Consider the following 21,873-nt stretch of genomic DNA (forward strand, 5'->3'; position numbering starts at 1 on the left):
AGATGAGAACAAACCAAAGTCACACAATTTATTTACTTCCATTCATGATTACACTTCAGTAAAAATAGAAACAAAGCCAGAAACATAAAGCAGGTTTGTCTGATGTATTAATAAATAAACCAAAAACCTCAAGATTTCCAACACGTTTTCAAAAGCAGTCACAGTCAAACTTTTCACCCATCTTAACCATTATAAACTCTAAAAAGAGGAAATTTCCCTTCATACCCCCTCATTAAAATTTGTATTACACCAAGATGTAAAGCACCTTTTTAACATTTGTAATATGTGGAGCAGTATGTGTGGCAGGGCTGAGATTAAATTACATCTACCATAATGTATCAAGCACAAATAGACTACTTGAGTTTTTTCTTTAATTTCTGGATAATGCACAGAAACTAATCCAGATCTCAGCAATCTTTCTTCAAAGCATGGACAGATTCAGCCACTAGAGGGAAACAAAATACAGTTTTAATAGCAGTCACCATGAGCAGCATTTGATTTGGCAATCTTTAAAGTGGGATGCTGCAGAATACAGTGCCCTCTATAGGCATTGGGACAAAAAGGGCAAAATTGCTCTTCTTTACTAGACATTAAAAGGTGCATTTAACCCTTTAACTGGCGCAGCCTTTTTTGAGTGAGGGGTTGGTGAAAAGGTGATATACACCTTTAAATTAATATAACTCTGGCATTTTTTTTGTCTAGAAGCCTAATTTTTGGTTTTAAAGAAGACACTTCAACGTTTTTTAGGGAAGTGTCTGGAGGTGAAAATATATATATTTTTTAAAGCAGTTTACATTTATTTGTAATAAATAAAAATGCAATATAGTATCATTTTTAATACATAAAATTGTCAAAAAACGGAGGTTTGTGCTGGTTTGCTTTGAGGTTTGCTGCATACTTGTGTCACAAATGAATAAATTACAGTTACTGCATTATTATTACTGCTAAAAGGTTTTGAAATATGAAAACTACATTCTTAGACCTTTCCAACAATATATAGTTTGTCGTGATAGATTAACATTTACATAGAAAATATTGAAATAAACGTAGGTGTCCCGCTCACGGGACAGCGCCAATTAACGAGTTACTGATTTGTGTATAGTGAAGTGTATAGTTCATCATGAAAACCATTGTATAGACCAAACACTGTTGAACTGATTCTAGATCAGCATTGGGTCAGAAACCTACCTCCAACATGTTCAGCTCTACGGTTCCATTCTTGTCTTTATCCAGCACTTTAAATATCTCTGCACATGACAAGTTGCCACATTAGGGATTATATACGGAAATGCATTATTTGAAAACATTATTTTATCATTAAAAACCTACTGAACATGGATTCCAGACGCATTAAACAGCTCACAAAGTTGTCAAAGTCAATGGTAAGATTGGGCTCACTGTATCGAGCTACCAGTACCTGATGTAGAGCGCTGTTTAGAGAAAAGCCTGTGGTATACAAATGACAACAAATGTTTAATACTTTTTATAATACCGCAGAAGATGTGAAGATATGGTATTGTTTAATGAAACAGTTGAAACAAAAATCTATTTGTGTCTTACAGAAAAAAAACAGGGGATGGTTTAGATTAGAAAGACATGAGGATGAGTAAACTACTGAGTGTTATTTTAATAGGCAAGATCAGACCTGATTTCTCTATGGCTTCTCTCAACTCCATCGAGCTCATTGTGCCTGAACGATCCTTGTCATTTTTACAGAAGATGTCCTGATGGGATAAACACAAGACGACTATAATGATACCACACTTTATACATCCATCTTAAAAGCAAATAATCTGCATGTGGCATCATGACATAAGGAGGTGCATACGAGGCAGGTATCGCACACTAGACGTTCGCATTTAATAGCGTGAGCTTGCGCAGATGCAAAATATGCATGAGCAGAATATGTTAATCGTTAACGATTTGGGACAAATATGTTATTTCTATTTTAAGATGTAAAATAAATCTTTGGTGTCCCCAGAGTACGTATGTGACGCTTTAGCTCAAAATATCATATAGATAATTAATTTTATTATGTTAAAATTGACACTTTGTAGGTGTGAGCAAAAATGTCCAGTTTTGGGTGTGTCCTTTAAAATGCAAATGAGCTGATCTTTGCACTAAATGGCAGTGCCGTAGTTGGATAGTGCAGATTAAGGGGCGGTATTATCCCCTTCTGACATCACAAGGAGAGCCAAATTTTAATTACCTATACATGGCGCCATGTGGCGTGGCTCGCGTGTGCGACCTCCTATAGTGAACAAACCGTAGAGATGATAGAAGTATGAAAACATACCAGATAGGTCTCTACTTTGGTCCAGAGAATCTTAAACTCCAGCAAGCCTAGTTTACCAGTGCCGTCTTTCTGAGACATGAGTAAAGGGAATAAAATACAATACACATACATCCTCAAAATAACAGAAACCTAACCCGGTCTGGCTAAGACATTTACAATGACAAACCAGTTGTGCGTTCAAACCAGTTGTGCGTTCACACTGAAAATGAAACATCGACAAAAGTTGCGTGACTATGAAGCACAACGGCACAAAAATAAAAACCAAGAAACTAACATTTTGTGACTTGTTGCAGCTATGGCAGGTTAGAAGGAGAATTTGAAAGCTATGCATTGTATAAAAACTATTTGTTAGTTCAACTTAAGCAAGGTACCTGATTGCCCCAAAATTTTGAGTCAACTTAACTTAAAGGAACACGGCAACTCCCTGAGGAACTCAGCTTATTCACCGTATCCCCCAGAGTCCATACACACCTTCTTCATCTCTGTGCGTCCCGTAACTCTGTCTGACGCACCCACCGCTAGCCTAGCTTAGCACAAAGACCTGAAGCAAATGGCTCCAGCCAGCACACTGCTCCCAGTAAGTGACAAAATAACGCGAACATTTTCCTATTTATATGTTGTGATTTGTATAGTCACACCGTGTACAAATAACAAGGTCATATGAGACACAGCCATCTTATAACCGTATACATACTGGGAACTATATTCTCACAAGGCGAAGCACCGCTACTTGGGCGGAGTGATTTGTGCGCAGCACCTGAGAAACCCCGTGGTGAGGTGCAGAGAGTTTGCTAAGAGCTGCGCGAATCAAGTAGCAGTGCTCCGCCTTACTAGAATTCCCAGTATGTACGGTTTTGTCACTTTTTGGGAGCAGCACGCCAGCTGGAGCCATCCACCCCAAGTCCCTGCGCCAAGCCAGGCCAGCGGAGATGAAAAAGGTATGTATACACTTATCTAACTCTGGGATACGGTGAATAAGTGAAAACACCAAAAAGTCGACGTGTTCCTTTAAAAATATCAGTTGACACAACTGTTTTGAGTCAACTCATATTTTGTTCACTGCAAAAAATGACTCTCTCACCTAGTATTTTTGTCTTGTTTTCAGTAGAAACATCCAAAAACTCCCAATCAAGATGCTTTTTCCCGATGAGCAAAATGACCTAAGTAAATAAGTCTAGTTTTAAGACAAATAATATACAATTTAAGTGAAATTGTGCTTAAAACAAGCAAAATTATCTGCCAATGGGGTGAGAAAAAAAATTGTGAAATAAGATTTCTTTTTTCTTAAACACTTAATTCAAGTAAAATTTTCTCACTCCATTGGCGGTTATTTTTGCTTGTTTTGGGCACAAATTCAATTAAAGTGTATATTTTTTGTCTAAAAATTTGTATTATTTTCTTAGGTCATTTTGCTCATCAAGAAAACACATCCCGATTTAAGAATTTTTAGATATTTCCACTGAAAACAAGACAATCACATAAATGTCACACACCTGTGTGCGATAGGTGCGTAGGAAAAAAGGACTCGAAAGTCCAAATATAGACAAATAGAAAAAAGAGAGGTCCCGCACACTATCCAAAATAGAAAAAATATATTTATTGCAACGTTTCGATCTTTCGATCTTCTTCAGGCATCAAACATATAAAAAAATACTAAGTAAGAAAGTCATTTCCTGCAGTGTTTAAGTCAAACCAACCCAAAGATTCCAAGGCATCCAGCTAACATACTTTATTAAGTTGAACCAACTTATTTTTACTGTGTGTGTGTGGATGGTTTAGCATGTAAATATGTTAATAAAATTTGTTATACAAAATTTAATTTGTCACTTCCTGTAATTTATTTTGTTCAGAAGGATACATCCAGTAAATTCACCATGTTGCGACAAGTGTCCAAACTAAATCCATCGGTTTTGATGTCTTGACCTTCAATAAAAGTTTTTAAATCATCAATAATTACAAAATTTAACAACACTGTATAATCATGAACAACACTGCTATGTGTAATCTATATGTAAAAAGCAAGTCTGAAAAGTCTACGAACTTACGTTTAGATATCACTTTGTTCAGGATAGTTCTCAGCTCAAAAGGAGAAATTTCCTTGTCCTTGAAGAGGTAAAAAAATTGGTTATGGTTACGCAAAATAAATTTGAACAAAAATGTAAAAATGTTTTCCTACTCACTGCCCCAGATAGTTGTCCAAAGAGATTTCTGAAGCGGCTATCAATGTCAGACTCGTTGATTTCGATCTGTAACATTGATGATAATAAAAAAATCAAAATAACAAACGTTTATGTAATAAAATAAACGAACAATTAACAAAAAATTACCTCCGATCCCTAGTATTCATTAGGGTCATCAAGCTGTCTAAAAAACAAACACATTTTAGTGACGACAACCATAAATAAACAATTTAACATTATTGTACAATGTAATATGCAGTCCTCCGCACATAAGGATTTAGTTCGTGATAATGCCAACTAGCTGAAATGGCTAACTGTTATTTGGATAGAAAATATAGATTATATCGAGACAAAATAATTTATTAGATGAAACATAAAGTAAGTAACTATCCCAGTATCCCATCAAATCAGTAGATGGTGTGATTGACCAATCAGAGTCGAGTATTCCAAAAATCACCACCACAATAACAATTTATCCACCATACACTCACTGGAACTCCGCCTGCTTCTCGGAGAACACACGGACGCAAAAGTCTCCATCCATATTGGGTTCAAAAGTGGAGGGTACGATGAGGTACTCTCCAGGAGGAAGACAGAATCGAGAGCAGACTTCTCGTAGGTTGACGAAGGTCTCGGAGCGAGCAGCTGAAGCGTTCCTCACGAAGAAATTACGATCCAGATGAACGTTTCTCTGACCGACATACTACAATAGTTGATGATATATCAGGATAATGTTATAAGAGATAAAGTTTTAGGTGAAAGACCAATATAATTTGTTAGGTACAGTACAGTAGCAAACACTGAAAGTTGTATATCTGGGGCATGTAGTGCTATATTGCAGTCCATACCTCTGGTGGCACCTGTGGATGATAATATAGGAAATGTTTAGCAAGTGTTTGGGAGCAAAGAGGACCATAAACTTTACACTAATTTATCTCTTCACCCATTTACTTGTGTGTTTTTCATTGTGTCTACGCTGGAGATGAATGGCCTCTCATTATCAAATTTGTAGCCTTAAAACAATTGGTCCATTGTTAGTGAACATTATAAGTTGCGCTGTCGACAACTTTTAAGCGGTCGCAGCATAATATGAAGCAATAACAGTGCACCCAACTATCCGTTCATTGACCATCTGATGCCTATGCCATGTAACATGAATAGTTTGATATATATATATATATATATATATATATATATATATATATATATATAAAGGCTAGATGTCTTGGCCGCGCTGCTGAAAAAAAAATGCATGAAACATTAAAGCATCCCGAATTATAGCCACGTTAATAACGTTTGTAAGAAACCAGCCGTTTGAAAATTGGTAGAAAAATGAGCAAGTTATGGTCATTTAAAAGTACCTGCACCATTAAAACTCAATGCTACAAGTGAGCGAGCTGACTGTAGTAAGATGGCCGCCAGGTGATGACGTTACAGACTCCGCCCCTAACACATCTAGCCTTTATACATATCTATGGTTTGAATATTAACATTTGCAATCTGATTGGTTGGCTTAGCACTTTTTGGCATAGACGCACATAGATGCATATACATTTCGGCAGTGCTCCAACACAGGGGTGATAAAATTATGGGGAAACTTATTTCTTACAAATTAATCTTTTTAATTTAAAAGTTCATATTAATTATGGTGATAAGTGTAAATATGTATCACAATTGATATGAAATGAGATTTATGGCTTAATATGCCAAATATATTATTAAGATACTAATATATATATATATATAATTAAGATGCAATACTATATTAATTACTGTGCAACTGTATATATATATACACTCCCTGACAAAAGTCTTGTCGCTTATCCATTTTGTAGAAACACCTGTTATTAACTTGACTTTTAATTAATCAATTGCTGTTAGAAATAGCTCATATAAAAGCTAAAACCCTCCCAAATGATGTTTAATGCACTGAAATGAATTAGTTTCACTAAATTTTTTTTATCATTTAATCAAGACAAAAAGGTCAAAGTTTGGCAAGACAAAAGTTTTGTCGCCTATACAGAAATTGAACAAATTTACTGCAAATACAAATATAATATATATATATATATATATATATATATATATATATATATATATATATATATATATATATATATATATATATATATATATATATATATATATATATATATATATATATATATATATATATATATTTGCAGTAAATTTGTATGTCGGGTGGCACAGCCTGGGCACATTTTTTTTGTATGTAATATTGTATGACCTTGTTTGGATGGGGGATTTCGCCTAGGGCATTAAATTGGCTAGAAATAGCCCTGCACAGGATTTGCCAAAATTTGCAAAGATTCAGTGAAATATTTAAAGGATACTGCACTCATAGGCCCTTTAACGGTCATGCGCAAATGTCACCATTGTAAGTCCATGGGACTGCAAGTCCACATGAACTGCGCCATTTGGGATGCAGTCAGAGTTTAATTTAAAGCACTCAGTAGTCCTCAAATCTGATTGGATGAGTGCTGATAAACACACAGATCAGTTTGCCACCGTAACTAATGAAACAATACTATAACAAACATTTTTATTCTGACCAAATAATTTAGTCGGATGTAATTGGCCCCCGTGGTAACATGTAAACTTAAAAGTGTGTCTAGCTGAGACCACTCATCCAGTACAGACACAATGTGAGATTGGTTCATGACTGCTGTAGTTCTCCTTTCGCACCTCATAGATGGCAAAGCCTACTGTGTGCATGTCTTCTCCCATCTTTCTCATTTTACGGCGGTTCTTCTGGATCAGACCCACGACGAAGCTGCACCCAGTTTCGTTATCGGTCGGGTCATCGTCCTGTTCCTCCAGCTTGATCAAAAACTGAGGGTTCATCCAGAACGAGGCTGGATAGGGAAGTTAATAAACGTTAAAATAATCTGATTTGGATATCTTGATATACTGAGATCTTGATTTATTTAAGTCAATTTGTTGCACTGTAATTAATTCAACTTAAACTATTAGTTGACTCAAAAAATAATATTAAAAACTAATATTTTGAGGTTTAACAAGGTAACTTACTTTTCAACAGTGTTGTTTACGTAGATATTTGAGATTGAGATATTACGTTGATTTTTTTATTTATTTATTTTGTGTGTATAACTGTAAATGTCATTGGATTTAAGAGTGGGACATTTTTTGAATAAAGGAGCATAAGTACAACAGACATAATTAAATGTAAATAAATAAACAAAATGGATAAGGAGGGTGATAATAGCAATAATAATAATAATAATAATAATAATAGAAATATTATTAACAATAATAATAATGAAAAATTATATTAATGTGACAGATAGCAATAATAGTAATGATAAACAAATTAACAAAAATACTAATTTCATCCGGACTTAGGGGGAGGATGAAGGATCAGAAAGAAGATAAAAAATAAATCAAATAAATAATAAGTAATAGTAGTAGTAATAGCAATAATAATATTAAAAAAATAATAATAATATTGATAATGGTAATCTTAATATATACAATAATATTAATGATAACAGTAGTTGTAATAGGAATGATGAGCAGTAATAATATTAATAATGATAGTATTGACAATGGTATTAATAATGGTATATTAATGCAGATATTAATAATAAGGTGTTATAAAACTGCCTCTGACCCCCTCATGGCCACAGATATTTTTTTCTAGTTGTGGTTGTATGTACTAAATAATAGTGGTTTATTGTTTTTACAACAAACCTTTGATATTAATCACATTCATCATTAATAATTCAATCTAATTCCCTGAATATGATTTCCATGCTAACTAGTTTAGTTTGTTTATTAGCTTTAATGTATCTATTGGCAGTGTTGGGAAAGTTCACCTTTTACATGAACTAGTTCAGTTCACAAATTTTAAAATGAACTAGTTCATAGTTCATATTTCAAAATATTGAACTAGTTCACAGTTCCAAAAATGAAATAATTTATAATTATTTTTTTCCCATATTATTTAAAAAAAAAGTATTGCCATTATAGCCCATATAGAACCACTTTTAACACTGAAGCTAAATGCGTCAGATTTTATCTTCATTTCCAACTTTAAATCCTTATCCAACCAGGGTTTACATTAGCATTGACTGTCTTTTAATTTTTGTTTTTGCTTGTACATACCTTGAAAAGCTAGTCGGGTGCTTCAAGGGGGTCGCACACCGGGCGAGAAGCGCTGCGAGGTGTCGCATGTAGGACAACTCGCATATCACACACCGCACGTTAAATAGCGTGAGCTTAGTCAGAGTCTATTTCATGATCCAGAATATACGTTAGCAGCCAATGTTAATTGTTAACCGTTTAGGACAAATATGATGTTATTTAATGTTAAACTATTTGAGTGAATTTCAGCAGCGTAGAGTCAGTATTGTTTTTGATGACTGGTGGTGGTGTTGCCAGATTGGGTGTTTTTTCCGCTACACATTAAGGCCTGTTTACAGCTTGGAAGACTGTAGAAATCTGGCACCCTATTGAACGACGTTAAACTGAGAGAGCGTGCCGTTCACAAGCACCAGGATGAACGAGTTCACAGTAACGTTCATCAGGCAGTAATGCAGTATGTTCAGTTCATGTTCCCCCAAAATCATGTTCGAACATTCAATGAACTCGTTCAGGCACAGCAGTGTCTATTGAGATGTTGTTCTGTTGAGGGTTAATCTAGCACATTACCTGGATAGTTCCTGCAGCCACCAGCAGTGGATCCTCTTCTCCAGTTACCGTCAAACTTAGAAAGCGCCCATTTATTAATGGTGTCATCTGACAGAGCATCAGGCGTCAGGTTACAGATCTCCACCCGTGAGTAATTACTCAGAAAATCTGAGAAAGACATCCAGAAATACAGAGCAACATCTCTTCAATCTCTTCAAAAACATTGGAGTGCTGGTTTTTAGTGGAAAACGTTTCAGGTAGACATTTTGTGAAGTAACAAAACTGCAGATATTTGTAAAGAGAAATTATTTTGGATTAATCTTAAAACAGTTTCATCAAAGGTATACATTTCGGTGCATCTTACTTTTTTAACTAACCCACAGTTTCTCCCATGATATAAGAACAATTATACCACTGGCTGTTGAATGCTTTATTCTGATTGGTTGAGAAATGTTCCATGGGTATGCATTATTTTTCGATAAACGCACATTTGACCTATCAAATGTCTTAAAATAACCACTAGAGCAATGTTTGTGTTAACTGTGGTATAAGCCGAATAATTGACTCCAGTCCTTTGAATCATCTAAGGAATAATTGACGAAAGGCCACTGAATTTACGTAAGGAACAATTGACGACGGGCCATTGAATTATAAGAAAATAATGCACACCCAAGGTGCAATGCGGCACGTCCGTTACACCGCAGGTGTGCATTATTTTCAAATAATTCAAAGGACCAGAGTTAATTATTCATCTTATACCACGGTTACCACAAACTCTGGTGCCTATTTTTAAGACATTTGACAAGTTAGGTGTGCGGTTATCAGAAAATAATGCATACCCATGGAACATCTCCCAGTCAATCAGAATACAGCACTCAACAGACCCGTGGCATAACTGAAAAATAGACCTACGGGTGTGCATTATTTTTGAATAATTCAACGGCCGTTGTCATTTATTCCTTATGTATTTAAAAGACAATCATATTTTTGTTTGTCATAAAATCATTTAATCTTCATGATGCTTTGAGTTACGCTTAATAATAATAATAAAGAAAGACAATTAAGGAGGTCGCACACCGTACGCGCAGCTTAGTGCCGCGTCCGCTTCAAGTCGCATCTAGAACAACTCAGAGGTATCGTTAACCGAAAGTGCACATTAAATAGCGCGAGCTTAGTCAGACAGCACAAAATGCAAAAGATACGTTAGCAGCCAATGTTAATCGTTAACGATTTGGGACAAATATGATGTTAATTAATGTAAAACTATGTGACTGGCACTCTGTGGCACGACAGGGATTTGAGCAACTTCCTGAGTCAAATCTGGGCGCCGCGGACAGGCGCCACCTGTCGGCGCTGGTGTATACTCATAGAAAACAATGTGTTCGTTTTTTTTAGAATGCCGCGGCGGATTAACATGGTGCATTTTTGTAAAGAACTTTTAGTGTCCCTTATATTTTTATGTACATTTTGTCTCAAAACACCAAAATAAAAAGATGAATATGTTTAATATGTAAGATTACCAGAACTCTCCATCTTCTGCTTTACAGCACAGTCTCTCTCGGTCACTATCGCTGATGTTGTTCCATTCTGATGACCTTATAGACCAATCACATCATTAAATATCAGTTAACAAACATCAGCATATTAACTTTGCCCACCCTGACAAACTATGCCAGCAACTAAAAGTGCATACAATCCAAACAAAGCTAATTAACCTATAGAAAGTCTTAAAGACAAAAAAAAACACTTTTTATGCTAATTTTCTAGCTGCCCTAGAGTTAAACATTTCATATTTACCATTTTAAAATCAATTCAGCCGATCTCCGGGTCTGGCGCTAGCACTTTTAGCATAGCTTAGCGTAATCCATTAAATCTGGTCAGACCATTAGCATCACGGTAAAAAATGACCAAGAGATTATTTAAAACTTGACTCTTCTGTAGTTACATCGTGTACTAAGACCGACGGAAAATTAAACGTTACGATTTTCTAGGCTGATGTGGCTAGGAACTATACTCTCATTCTGGCGTAATAATCAAAGACTTTGCTGCCGTAACATGGCTGCAGGAGGCGTAATGATATTACGCAGTAGCCGAAAATGGTTCCCTTATTATCTTTCAATAGCTTTTAATTTTACCTACAGAAGAGTCAAGTTTTAAATAGGAAAAATATCCTTGGTCATTTTTTAGCGTGATGCTAATGGTCTAATCAGATTCAATGGATTACGCTAAGCTATGCTAAAAGTGGTACCGCCAGACCCGGAGATCAGCTGAATGGATTCCAAAACAGTAAAAATCAGATGTTTAACTCTAGGGGAGCTGGAAAATGAGCCTTTTTTCAAAAAAAGTGGAGTGTCCCTTTAAAGATACTGCACAGTAACAAAAACTGCCTTTTGGGGGCCACAAAAAGTATGAACAAAAGCCATATTAAACTAAACTACAGTTTCTGGTGTCAAAAAAATGACTGCTATTTGTTTAAGTTTATACAGACAAGCATTACATGAATAACTAGGTGTAAAATATTCAGGATAAAGGTGGGGTTATGTTGATTTGAAATGAAGAAGTGGTTATTTGTGTTGGTTGTAGGTAGGTGTAAACTGCTTGAGGTTGAGGAGGGGCAGTCCTTCCTACACCTAGGGGCATATGGGCGTAAACAGTTCCCTTCACTTCCAGACTGCACGTCTGCAAAGTGTCATGGGTGTGACTCTTTTCTATAAGGCAGCCTAAGCTTTCATATGCTTAAAATATCATGTTTTTGTATAGGATAAAGTGTCTTCAAAGCATACAGAGTTACCCACCCATCGCTCCAGGGGCCAGTCCATTCCACCTGACCCCAGGGGTTTCTTATCCGAATCAGCTTGGTTAGTTGACCTCTGTAGTCCACCTCTTCAGACAGATAACTTGTGTAAAAACATAATATGAATTGATTTGTTTTCCAATTTAAATATATTGCTGGTCACAAAGGTAACGCTGACCTCTTCAGCTCCTGTAACAGAGTAGGCGTGTCCTTTAACAAGCTTCTGTTTGGTTATCGCCTCCGAGTCAGCCGAGCTTGTGATCTGAAGCATACCGAAACATCCTACACGTTACTAACAATTACATAACCTGTTGCACAAGACATAACTAGTTGACACACTGTTATTAAGGTTTCATAGTAGCTGCACAACAGAACCAGTTATTTTTCATCTGTTATGGTTACACATCCCTAACGAAAAGTTGTAAAATGTCTGAAATCCCAAGATCATCACTATTGGGGTTTATCTGCACACCATTAAATCATCTTTTTATTCATTTTTTTTTCGTGATTCTTTTTTTTTCGTGAGTTTCGGCAAATTGTGATCCCGACTGTAAAAACAAAATAAAAAGTAATTTTTTTGTGATTTACTGTTTTCTACAGAGCATTATATAATAATATAACCTTGACATTGTTAATATTGACTGAGTAAGGTCATGTCAATGATTAAAATCAATGTGAAATCCAACTTTTATGCTCCTAATCTCATAATTAGACTATAATGGGGCGTATGCATGCACTAGTCGTCTCATAACCCGCGGGCCTCCCGGGTCGGGTAAAGAAATTGTAACTTTAATGCGGGGCGGGTCATTAAAAACAAAATAAAAAAACAGGTATGTTGCGTCTAATTCCCTTAGCATATATATTAAATATTTGGGAATATATATTTTTATATTGTATTACCCTCTTTGATAAGGTTAAATTACGTAGGCCTACGTGGCAACGTTACTTCCGCAACTTAACTTTATAACCTTTTGCATCATGTCACGGAAGCGCCAAGCACTTATAGGCTGATATAAAGCCTCTTTTTATTTACATTACAAATGCCTAGTATGTCTATTTTAATGGTCGCGGGTGTGGGGCGGGTTGTAAAAATACATACAGTGTTGCAGGGCGGGTTGTAAAAATACATACAGTGTTGCGGGGCGGGCCAAATATTTCAAAAAAACGGGACCCGCGGGTTGGAAAAAATTGCATACAAGTCAATGCAAAGACGCGAATAGATGCTAGCTCATGTGGGTTGATGGGAATGACACGAATGACAGTAGGCGGCGCGATTGCAGCGCAAACACGCGCTATTCGCCTCAAACGCAAGTTGAAAATAAGTTAAATATTCGCACGACACAAAGTTAAATCCCGCGAGTAATCTAACGCAAGGAAAGCAATGCTTTGCGTTTGGTGTGTACGCAGCATAAGACTAGTCTTGATTTGACATTTCTAGATGTCGCTTTTTCAATTTATCTTATTTTATATCCTATTACATGGAATCAAATATGTTAGCTTTTTTGTTGTGAGGTAAAGAAACGTTTGAAGGTGCGCAGATACACACACTCCAAAAAAAGCAGTATTTTTGTCAAATTAACATATATTTTTCTGCAACTTTAACTTAAAAATGTATTTAAACAATTTTAACTGAAATGATGTCAACATTTGGAGACGCCTCCAGGGGTAAGTGCGTCTGAATGTGTATATCAAATTCAACCAATGGTGAGGCTTCACGACAAAGACAGGGTGACACAGGAGCCAGGAAATATATCGCTATCTGAAATATTGCCAAAGACGGCGTTACAGGGATGCAGGAAGTATGGCAAGGGAGACGCAGCGTCTCGTTTCCTTCTCAGTGAACAACAGTTTCATACGTAAACCGACACGTTTGCATGTGTCAAACACAACTATGCAAAAAAGCATTTTGGTATGAATCAACATTTGCATACAGAAGATATAAGCATTTAAAGTTTAGCACATGTGCTTAAAATGTCTAGAAGTTTTATGATATTATCCTACACTACACAGCGGATAATATGGATTTTTTCCAAAAAACTTCTTGCATAAAATAGATTCAAGCACTTTCAATGACCTCTATATATGTATGTATATTTTCAAAAACTTCCCAGGACCTTGAATTTTTTCCCCAGATTCACAAACTGTCAATTCACGAACCCTGTAAATGAACACCTATATATACACACAAGAAAATGAGGTTTCTTACATCTATCGAGCAGCCGAGCAGTGATCCCCAGCTCAGAGCCTTTTGGATGGTTTTAAAGAGGTTTGGATTGGCTTTTGCTAGTTCATGGGCCTCAGCGATGCCTCCGGTGAAATCCTCAAAACCCTCTGTGGTGGATCCACCGGAGAGAGCTTCATAACAACCGTTCAGCCTGAATACAAGAAAGTTTATTAGCATACATAACTCTGACTATACTGAGCTACAGTAAATATACATGCTTACTTTGCATAAGCTTTTTCCAGGAGAGCGCTCCAGAACTCTGAACCTTCAGCCGAGTGAACAAAAAGCAACTCGCCGTTCCTGGTGGGCAGACGGTCATCAATGACGACATCCACCCAATCACCAAACTGCCAGAACTGAAAAGATGAGGCCATGTTAACGTTACAATTTTGTACTTTTGAACATGCGTACGTGCCGTTTAATTTGTTAAATGCTTGTTTGAGTAAACGAAAAGTTATTAACCTGGAAATGAAATATTCCTGCATAATCACCATCAAAACTCTGACCAGACGGCACCACACGAGCAAACACGTCCTGGTTCAGGGTTAAAGAAGCAATGGCAGCTAGAAGCCAACAGTCACCTGCAAAACCATAAGCAGACATGACACATGTACACAACAGAACAAGATAGATTTTTGTGTTACACTTGTTTTTAGTAAATATAAATGGCTATGACCTTGAACATATGTAACGGCAAACATATTTTGTCATTTATCTTTACAAAAAATAATGAAATTACATTTTCATTTTAATTTTTTTTTCTATCAAATGTTTCAAAAGCAACCTGACACTACAAAATTGACTTGTTAAAAATAAAAATAAAAACATGTAACAGTTTTAACACTATAACTTAAATTAAATCCCATTACAATAATATAAATGTTCAACATAATGCAACAGTCATAGTAGCGGGACAAGTAAGAAGTGTTACTTTCGTCCCGAGAGGAACTCCTGACATTGAAATCCGATTTTACCCTGGGTTTCCCCATGCTGCCTTGCGCGCAAATTTATTCACGCTGCAAGTCTAGCGTGGAAACTCTGGCCCTTTCTTGCCCCTGAAATAGGGGACCAATCACAGAACGGGGAGGCGGCAGCAAGACGATGACGAAATCTATGCGGCACACGGAGGCAGTTTTGTTATTTGTAATAATACGGCAACAGACGCGAAGTTACCTTTGATAGTGTTCTAAGTCAGTGGTTCTCAAACTTTTTCTGTGTGCGGCCCCCCTTGTGTACGGCGCATTTTTTTGCGGCCCCCCCAAAGAAAATTTATGACAAGAAACGGTTTTAAAACTCAACTTTTTATTAAACAAAACATATTACATGATACGAAGTAGTGCTGTTGGTTAGTAGTCTTATTTTTTTAGGTTTAATTGCACAGAATTCATGATAAATTAATTTATTTTATAAAATGCCATAAAACTGGGGCCCCCCTGGCACCATCTCGCGGCCCCCCTGGGGGCCCCGGCCCCCAGTTTGAGAACCACTGTTCTAAGTAGTTTTAAACGCAAGATTATTAAAAAAAAGAGCAACTTTTGGCGTTAAACTGGGCTATTAAATATCCAAGAAGAATGTTTGTGTATTGCAAGACATGATAAACACAGAGTTTTATAGGACCAAGCTGCTAGGCATTGTCGTCGTCGACGAAGTACATTTAACTTATAAATGGTGGTATTTATTAATATCATTGTCATTATGCGTGTACTGTGGTTGTCGTAGTGCCACTAAAATTTGTTGCTTTTCAATACAATATACAGCTACCGGTTTAGTTGCATAGCTTTCAGCTGCACTCGTACTCGATAAAAGTCGTTTACTTTTGAATTGATGTTGCTCTACATACGACATCTGGTATAATTATAACGATTGGCTATGAGCTAGGTACAGACGCATTTGATAGACATTCGTAGCGCACAATAAACGGCTCTGGGCATTCGTAAACCACGCCTCAAATACGAGAAAATGAGCATATGGTTCCCAGACCACGTCACATTTTCTATGATACTGGTCTGGTGTTAGCCAGGCTAACCCAATTTACTTTTATTTTGAAAAACTATGGATGTGCTAAAAGCAATAAATAACCTGTTGATTGATTAGTACGGTAAAATATGAAACCAGAAACACAACGCGTTATAAGAAAAAAATGACTGTTTTAGGAACTTACTTATCATGGTTGAAAACAGCTTTCCGGACCTAAACGCGCAAAACAGTGAAATAACGCGATATTTGTCAGCTCCGTCAGGGGTTGTATGCCTAAGATGCTCTCATAGTTTGGGATGCAAATGTTATCAGGGCTTGGAGAAAATCGCTTTGTTACTTTCGTCCCGTGTTACTTTCGCCCCGGTTTCCCCTAGGCGAAAAGCGGTAGACGAGGTGTATGTCCGAATTCATGGAATTGGAAAAACAATAGGATGACCTACTAATTCCAGCTAGATTCTGAAGATGCGATTAAAGTGTTCAAATTGCCGGCTGCATAATGTGATTAAAAAAGGCGTACACCACCTGTTTTAACACAATTATACTTGCGATTAAGAGCTTAATCGTTTTGTTTTTATCGAAGTATTGTGTTTACATGAGACAAAGTATAATCGCAATTGTGCAAAAATCCCATTATGATCGGATTATAATGGTGTATGTAAACGTTGTTAATGTGTAGTAAATCAGTGTCCTTACCAATACCTCATATACACAACATATTGATTTACGACCAAGGTACCTAGCTGAGACACACTTGAACAACATGCTACAAGAACAAACTTTTACAAAGAGAAAAGAAATCAATCTTTCCAAATTTGTGTCTGTATCAAATGAAAGGGGCATTTAGTAGAAGCTGTATGGACATAATACAAGAAATGCCATTTTTGAGAAATGTATTTTCTGTTTAATGGTACTTACATTTTAATAATTAAAAAAAACTTAAACTCTAATATATGCAGGGTTATTTTCAACTCAGCGTTGGGCCCAAATTGGATGAACCCAACCTATTGGGTTGTAATTTACTCTATGCTGTGTTGTTTCAACCCAAAATACTAGGTTGTTGGGTCAAATATACACAAATTCTAGGTTAATTTAACACAATGGCAGATTTGTCCCTTTCTAACCCAATGCTCAAATAAAAATCACCCAGCATTTTTTTTGGGTATAGCTCACTGGGAGTGAATCTAGGCAAAATCCAGTTGTGTTACAGTATCATGACTAAACTTAAATTCCTGTTGACCAAACCTTTAACCGTCATGTTTTCAGACACCACCTGCACTATTATTCTTTGCCCCACATATTGTATAGAAACGTTTACTTTTCTTTATAGCCACCCAACACCATTGCGGCCTGACAACCACGTAATGACCAACGTGATTGACAGGTCTGCCTGTGTTATTTCCACAGAGCTCATATCTCACAAACATCTTCCATCATAGTTAAGTGGAAAATATAGCTGCTATGGTGACACACAGAATACAGCAGTCACCTGACACACAGGGGAGTGGCGCATGATCCTGAGTGACTCAATATTTGGGTTGTAAGGAGTAAAGCAAGTTTAACAGGATGTGTGTAAATGGGATTTGGAGCAACACATACAAATACATCTGAGACATTACCATATTCCGAGATTGGAATTCCCTTCTCATTCTCAGGTTAGGAAACTCATTAAAGAGTTTTCAAATATTTAAATAAACTAATTTAAAAAGTTGTTATTGATTATTTTTTGCGGAGTTCACCGGAAGTTACGTTTGCTCCACGAAAGCCGTTTATTTATGTCATTAGTACTGCTGAAACCGTCTACAGAACACCTATCCCTAAATGAATATCATTCTTTATCGAATGTTGATTGGTTCTTTTAAATGGAAGGCGGGACTTCTGTCGCCAGAGCGCTTATATAGATGGAAATCAGTCATGTGACCTTTTACGTCATGCCGCCATCTTGAGGACCTACCGAGTACCACCAAACCACTGACAAGCATTGACTAGCTTGCTACGATTTACGGATTTCTTATCTTTTACAATCTGTGATTCTTACGGATACAGTAAAGGGCTACGAAAGACATCATGTTGCATCTCGACTGTCATGAAAAGAAACGCTACTTTAAAAAAATATATCTTGGTTAGGGTGTGATGCCTACTCGATCCCTGATGCGTTTTTCCAGCTGCTGTCCGCTGCTAACGGACTACCACTATTTTACAACATAAGAAGGCGCGACACAACATGAAACTCTGCCCGAAGTATCACCTGGATCTCCACACATGAACGCGAGCATTGAGAACATTGTCTGTGTACACAAAGTCTACAAAAAGAAAGGTTTTGTCCAACTGACCTTGCCCGTTATGGTGTCCGCTCGTCATCTCCTCCAGACGTAAATAATCGATTTCCGAATGCGAATGAATGAATCTCATATGAGGCTCCTTTTTTCAACTAGAAGGTCAATATTGTTTTTCACTTGCGACAAAACAACGAATTATCCGTGCATTTTTATTGAACTATGCTTTAGGAGATATCAATCTTCTTACCCTCCTCCCTCCTTACGTCGCAATTGGAGATCGATACATCTTGACCGGCGAGTGGACGGCAAATCATCCAAAGTCAGTTGTTCAAAACCTTCTTTTTAGTTAACTCTGTTAAACTAGCTAACTCTGTTAGCTAATTTAGCTAGCTCCAGATTTCACCTGAAACGCACGGATTTGAAAAGCTCTGTGTCCCTGATTGGCCAGCTAATCTGTATGTTGTGATTGGCCTGAATACCTCTGATGTCATCTGGAAATGTGACGCTCCTTACCATGTTTAAAAGATTTGGTTGTTAACAAGAGTTAATTTATAGGCTGTAAGTCCAAAGTGGGAGGAATTATGATAATGTCGGTCTTGTCAACATCACCAATCCCAGGAGGTAAACTGTTACCCACAATCCGTGTGTTTGTAGTACAAGAAAAGAGATTTACGTTGGAGACGATAACTCGCGTCCTCGTTTACTTTGGGGTTTGTACCTTTTGCATATCGTTAACACGTAAAAACGTAAATCGGACATTAGGTGCTCTTTACATAAACATAATAATTGTAAGCCTTTAAATCAAATTGTTACTATGAAAGGTCAAGTTTAACCAAACTGGTGGTGTAAATTCACAGATGTGCAAATGAAAAGCAGAACAACTATGGCAGCCTAACGGCTACAGAATTAAAAGAAAATTGTTTTCTGTTCTTTATGAATAAATCTGTGGATCATTTGTCTTCCCACCAGTCTTCTAAAGAAACCCCCTAAACCAGAAAAACTGCTTTTGTGGCTTGTCAAAAGCTAACGCATATCCAAGAGGCAGACATACAATACTGTTCTTTTGTTACTAACTTTTGTAAAGCTCCACGGTTAACTTGCCGAACAATAGACTGATATTACAGCTAAATGCTGTTTAACACAAGCTATACGGACTCACCCAATGCACCCTGACAGATGTCGGTCCTGCTCGCTCCTCCACTTATAAACGTTGGGCTGGATGTCAGTTCCGTACCAAAAAACATGAATCACAGGTGAATCACTGCGAATAAAGGGTTCAACATTAAAATCACAAATGTTTTTTATAGACAAAATAATGTAAACCAGGGATTGTTAACCTTTACCAAATTTACAGTAATGAATCTCAAGGTTGATACTAACCTGTGCCCATGTGCAGTAGCTGAAACAACCTCGATAAATATGTTTTTTTGCGTAAATTAAGCTTAATAATTAAGCTTATGATGCCGTTAAGTCAAATTAATTGTTAGTCAGAAATATAATGTTTTATTGTGATTTTAGCACATGATTTTAGAGAAATCTGTCTTTCCCCATTCAAGTAGATATGACTTTAGTCTTGCATAACTAAAATAAAAGCCTGGTAGCATTGCAAACATGACCACATATTTTTTTACAGTGTAGCATGACTTCCCTGAAGGGACTTTGAATAACATTCATAAGTACATACTACACTGAATGCAAATCAATATAGATAATTGATGATTTATATTTTAATTTATAAACTGCTGCCCTGTTTAGCATTAAACAAACTATTAGTTAAAAATAGGTTTTGAAATGAAAAAATGTGTGCCTTTGTGATAGCATTTCACAACTTCTTGTTTATACAGTTTATACATCTATGCATGTGCAAGACAGACAGGAATGGCTTTACGGGACATCAATCCCTGTAAGTACAATAGTAAACATCAATCATACCAGCTCATATTCACTTTAATGGCCTCTGAAAGGCTTGTGGTAAGCCATAATCCATTATGGGGTTTGCAGAGTATACGCATGCAAGTAAAAATGATAGTATGCATGGAGGAGTGTCTGCTGTACTTCCTGGTTGGTCTGGTTTGTCGAGTTTGGATTAACATTTAAAGGTTTAACGTTATTGTCAGTTTATATGTTTGTTGTTTTTTCTATATAACAAACATAACATTTAAGTAGCATAGTAAGTGGCTGGAAAGGCAGGATTTGAAGTCGCAATGAAATTGAAATAAAAAATAAATTATTTATCTGTCCATTACTATTATTATCATTTTAATTCATGTTCCCTCAAAATCTTTAATCAAAAATACAAATCTCCTCCTCTCCTTCAAACGATCTCTCTTTACTTCCGGTCAGCACGCACTGGGACAATCGCTACGTCGTTTCATGGTGACTTTAATATCAAGTTGCAAAACATAAATAAAAGATCTGTTGATTGGTTAACCATTATATATTACACAAGGACAATGCATGACATTTTACTGTGAATGTGCAAACTATGTTTTAATTTGTAAAAGCAGTGCATATTGCATTTTTAATGAACGTTTTAAGCAACCGCGTGCTGCCTGCTTTTATAAAATCACTTTTAGTTTACTCTGAGGGTTTCATTAATCTGTTCAAAAAGCACTTACTGGAAACAGAAATGATTCAAGACTATGAACCAAATCCAATGGCTTCCAGTTAGTGTAAAAGAAAGTCAAGGTCAACTTTGTGTGATATGAAATATTATAATGATGGGTGTGAACACTTCCACCATGCAAATAAGTAAGATGTAACAAATAAAAAGAGCTATATATCAATCATCAATATTGTACACTGTATTTTATTTAATATATTATGTTTTGTTGTCAATTCATGTAGTTTACTCTATAACTTTATCACATTTCTTAATCTTTGATAAGTAATACATTTAGAAAAACGAACCATGGTTTTATTATAGTAAACGTGTTTTACCGTTTATTTACCAAAGTTGTACTACAAACACATAACTACTGTAATAAAACCACAGTTTATTAACGTATTTCCTACTACGTGCAGTTAATGTATAATGTTTTATTTTTTAACGCAATATTTATGTAGCTAACGTTACTCACCGTAGGTCTGAGCCATTGAACCCCGCGCACTTTGGCTGAATTTGGTCCCAGTTCCTTGAATCCGAGCGCGGCTGGAATGGCTTCAAACGCGTCGTCTTGAAACAACCTGCCGCTCTCCACACACTCGCGCTTCAGAGCTTCATAATCCTGATTCAGGAACTTCACCGCGTTCGCGTTGGTACCGATTCCCGCCGCCCGTGCCCGGTTCTGCTGAAGCGTCGCCGCGATGCCCGACATCTCTGCTCGTCCGTAAACAAACAGTGAGCGCTCACCTGAGATCACCGAGCGTTAAATGGCGAGGGCGTGGTGGCGGCGGCGCGCGAGGATGGAGCGCGACGGGAAATAAAAGAGAGAGAGAGAGATGGGGACCTGGCA

The 21,873-nt window shown here is 36.7% G+C and overlaps 1 protein-coding gene across 1 annotated transcript; it reads right to left on the reverse strand.

The window, feature by feature from the left end:
• Window positions 1-14: 14 nt before the first annotated feature.
• capn2l (calpain 2, (m/II) large subunit, like) lies at window positions 15-21,817 on the reverse strand. The gene is given in 21 exon segments (XM_073862103.1): window positions 15-445; window positions 1,189-1,247; window positions 1,330-1,446; window positions 1,646-1,724; window positions 2,297-2,365; window positions 4,155-4,219; window positions 4,342-4,399; window positions 4,477-4,542; window positions 4,624-4,660; window positions 4,968-5,179; window positions 5,325-5,336; window positions 7,183-7,352; window positions 9,169-9,328; window positions 10,667-10,742; window positions 11,943-12,028; window positions 12,120-12,203; window positions 14,148-14,316; window positions 14,388-14,521; window positions 14,628-14,746; window positions 19,578-19,646; window positions 21,498-21,817. Coding segments are annotated over 21 exon segments (2,103 nt in total). The 5' UTR covers window positions 21,736-21,817; the 3' UTR covers window positions 15-421.
• Between the last annotated feature and the right edge of the window lie 56 nt (window positions 21,818-21,873).

Source organism: Misgurnus anguillicaudatus, chromosome 23 (genome assembly GCF_027580225.2).
Source record: "Misgurnus anguillicaudatus chromosome 23, ASM2758022v2, whole genome shotgun sequence".
Taxonomy (NCBI): Eukaryota; Metazoa; Chordata; class Actinopteri; order Cypriniformes; family Cobitidae; genus Misgurnus; species Misgurnus anguillicaudatus.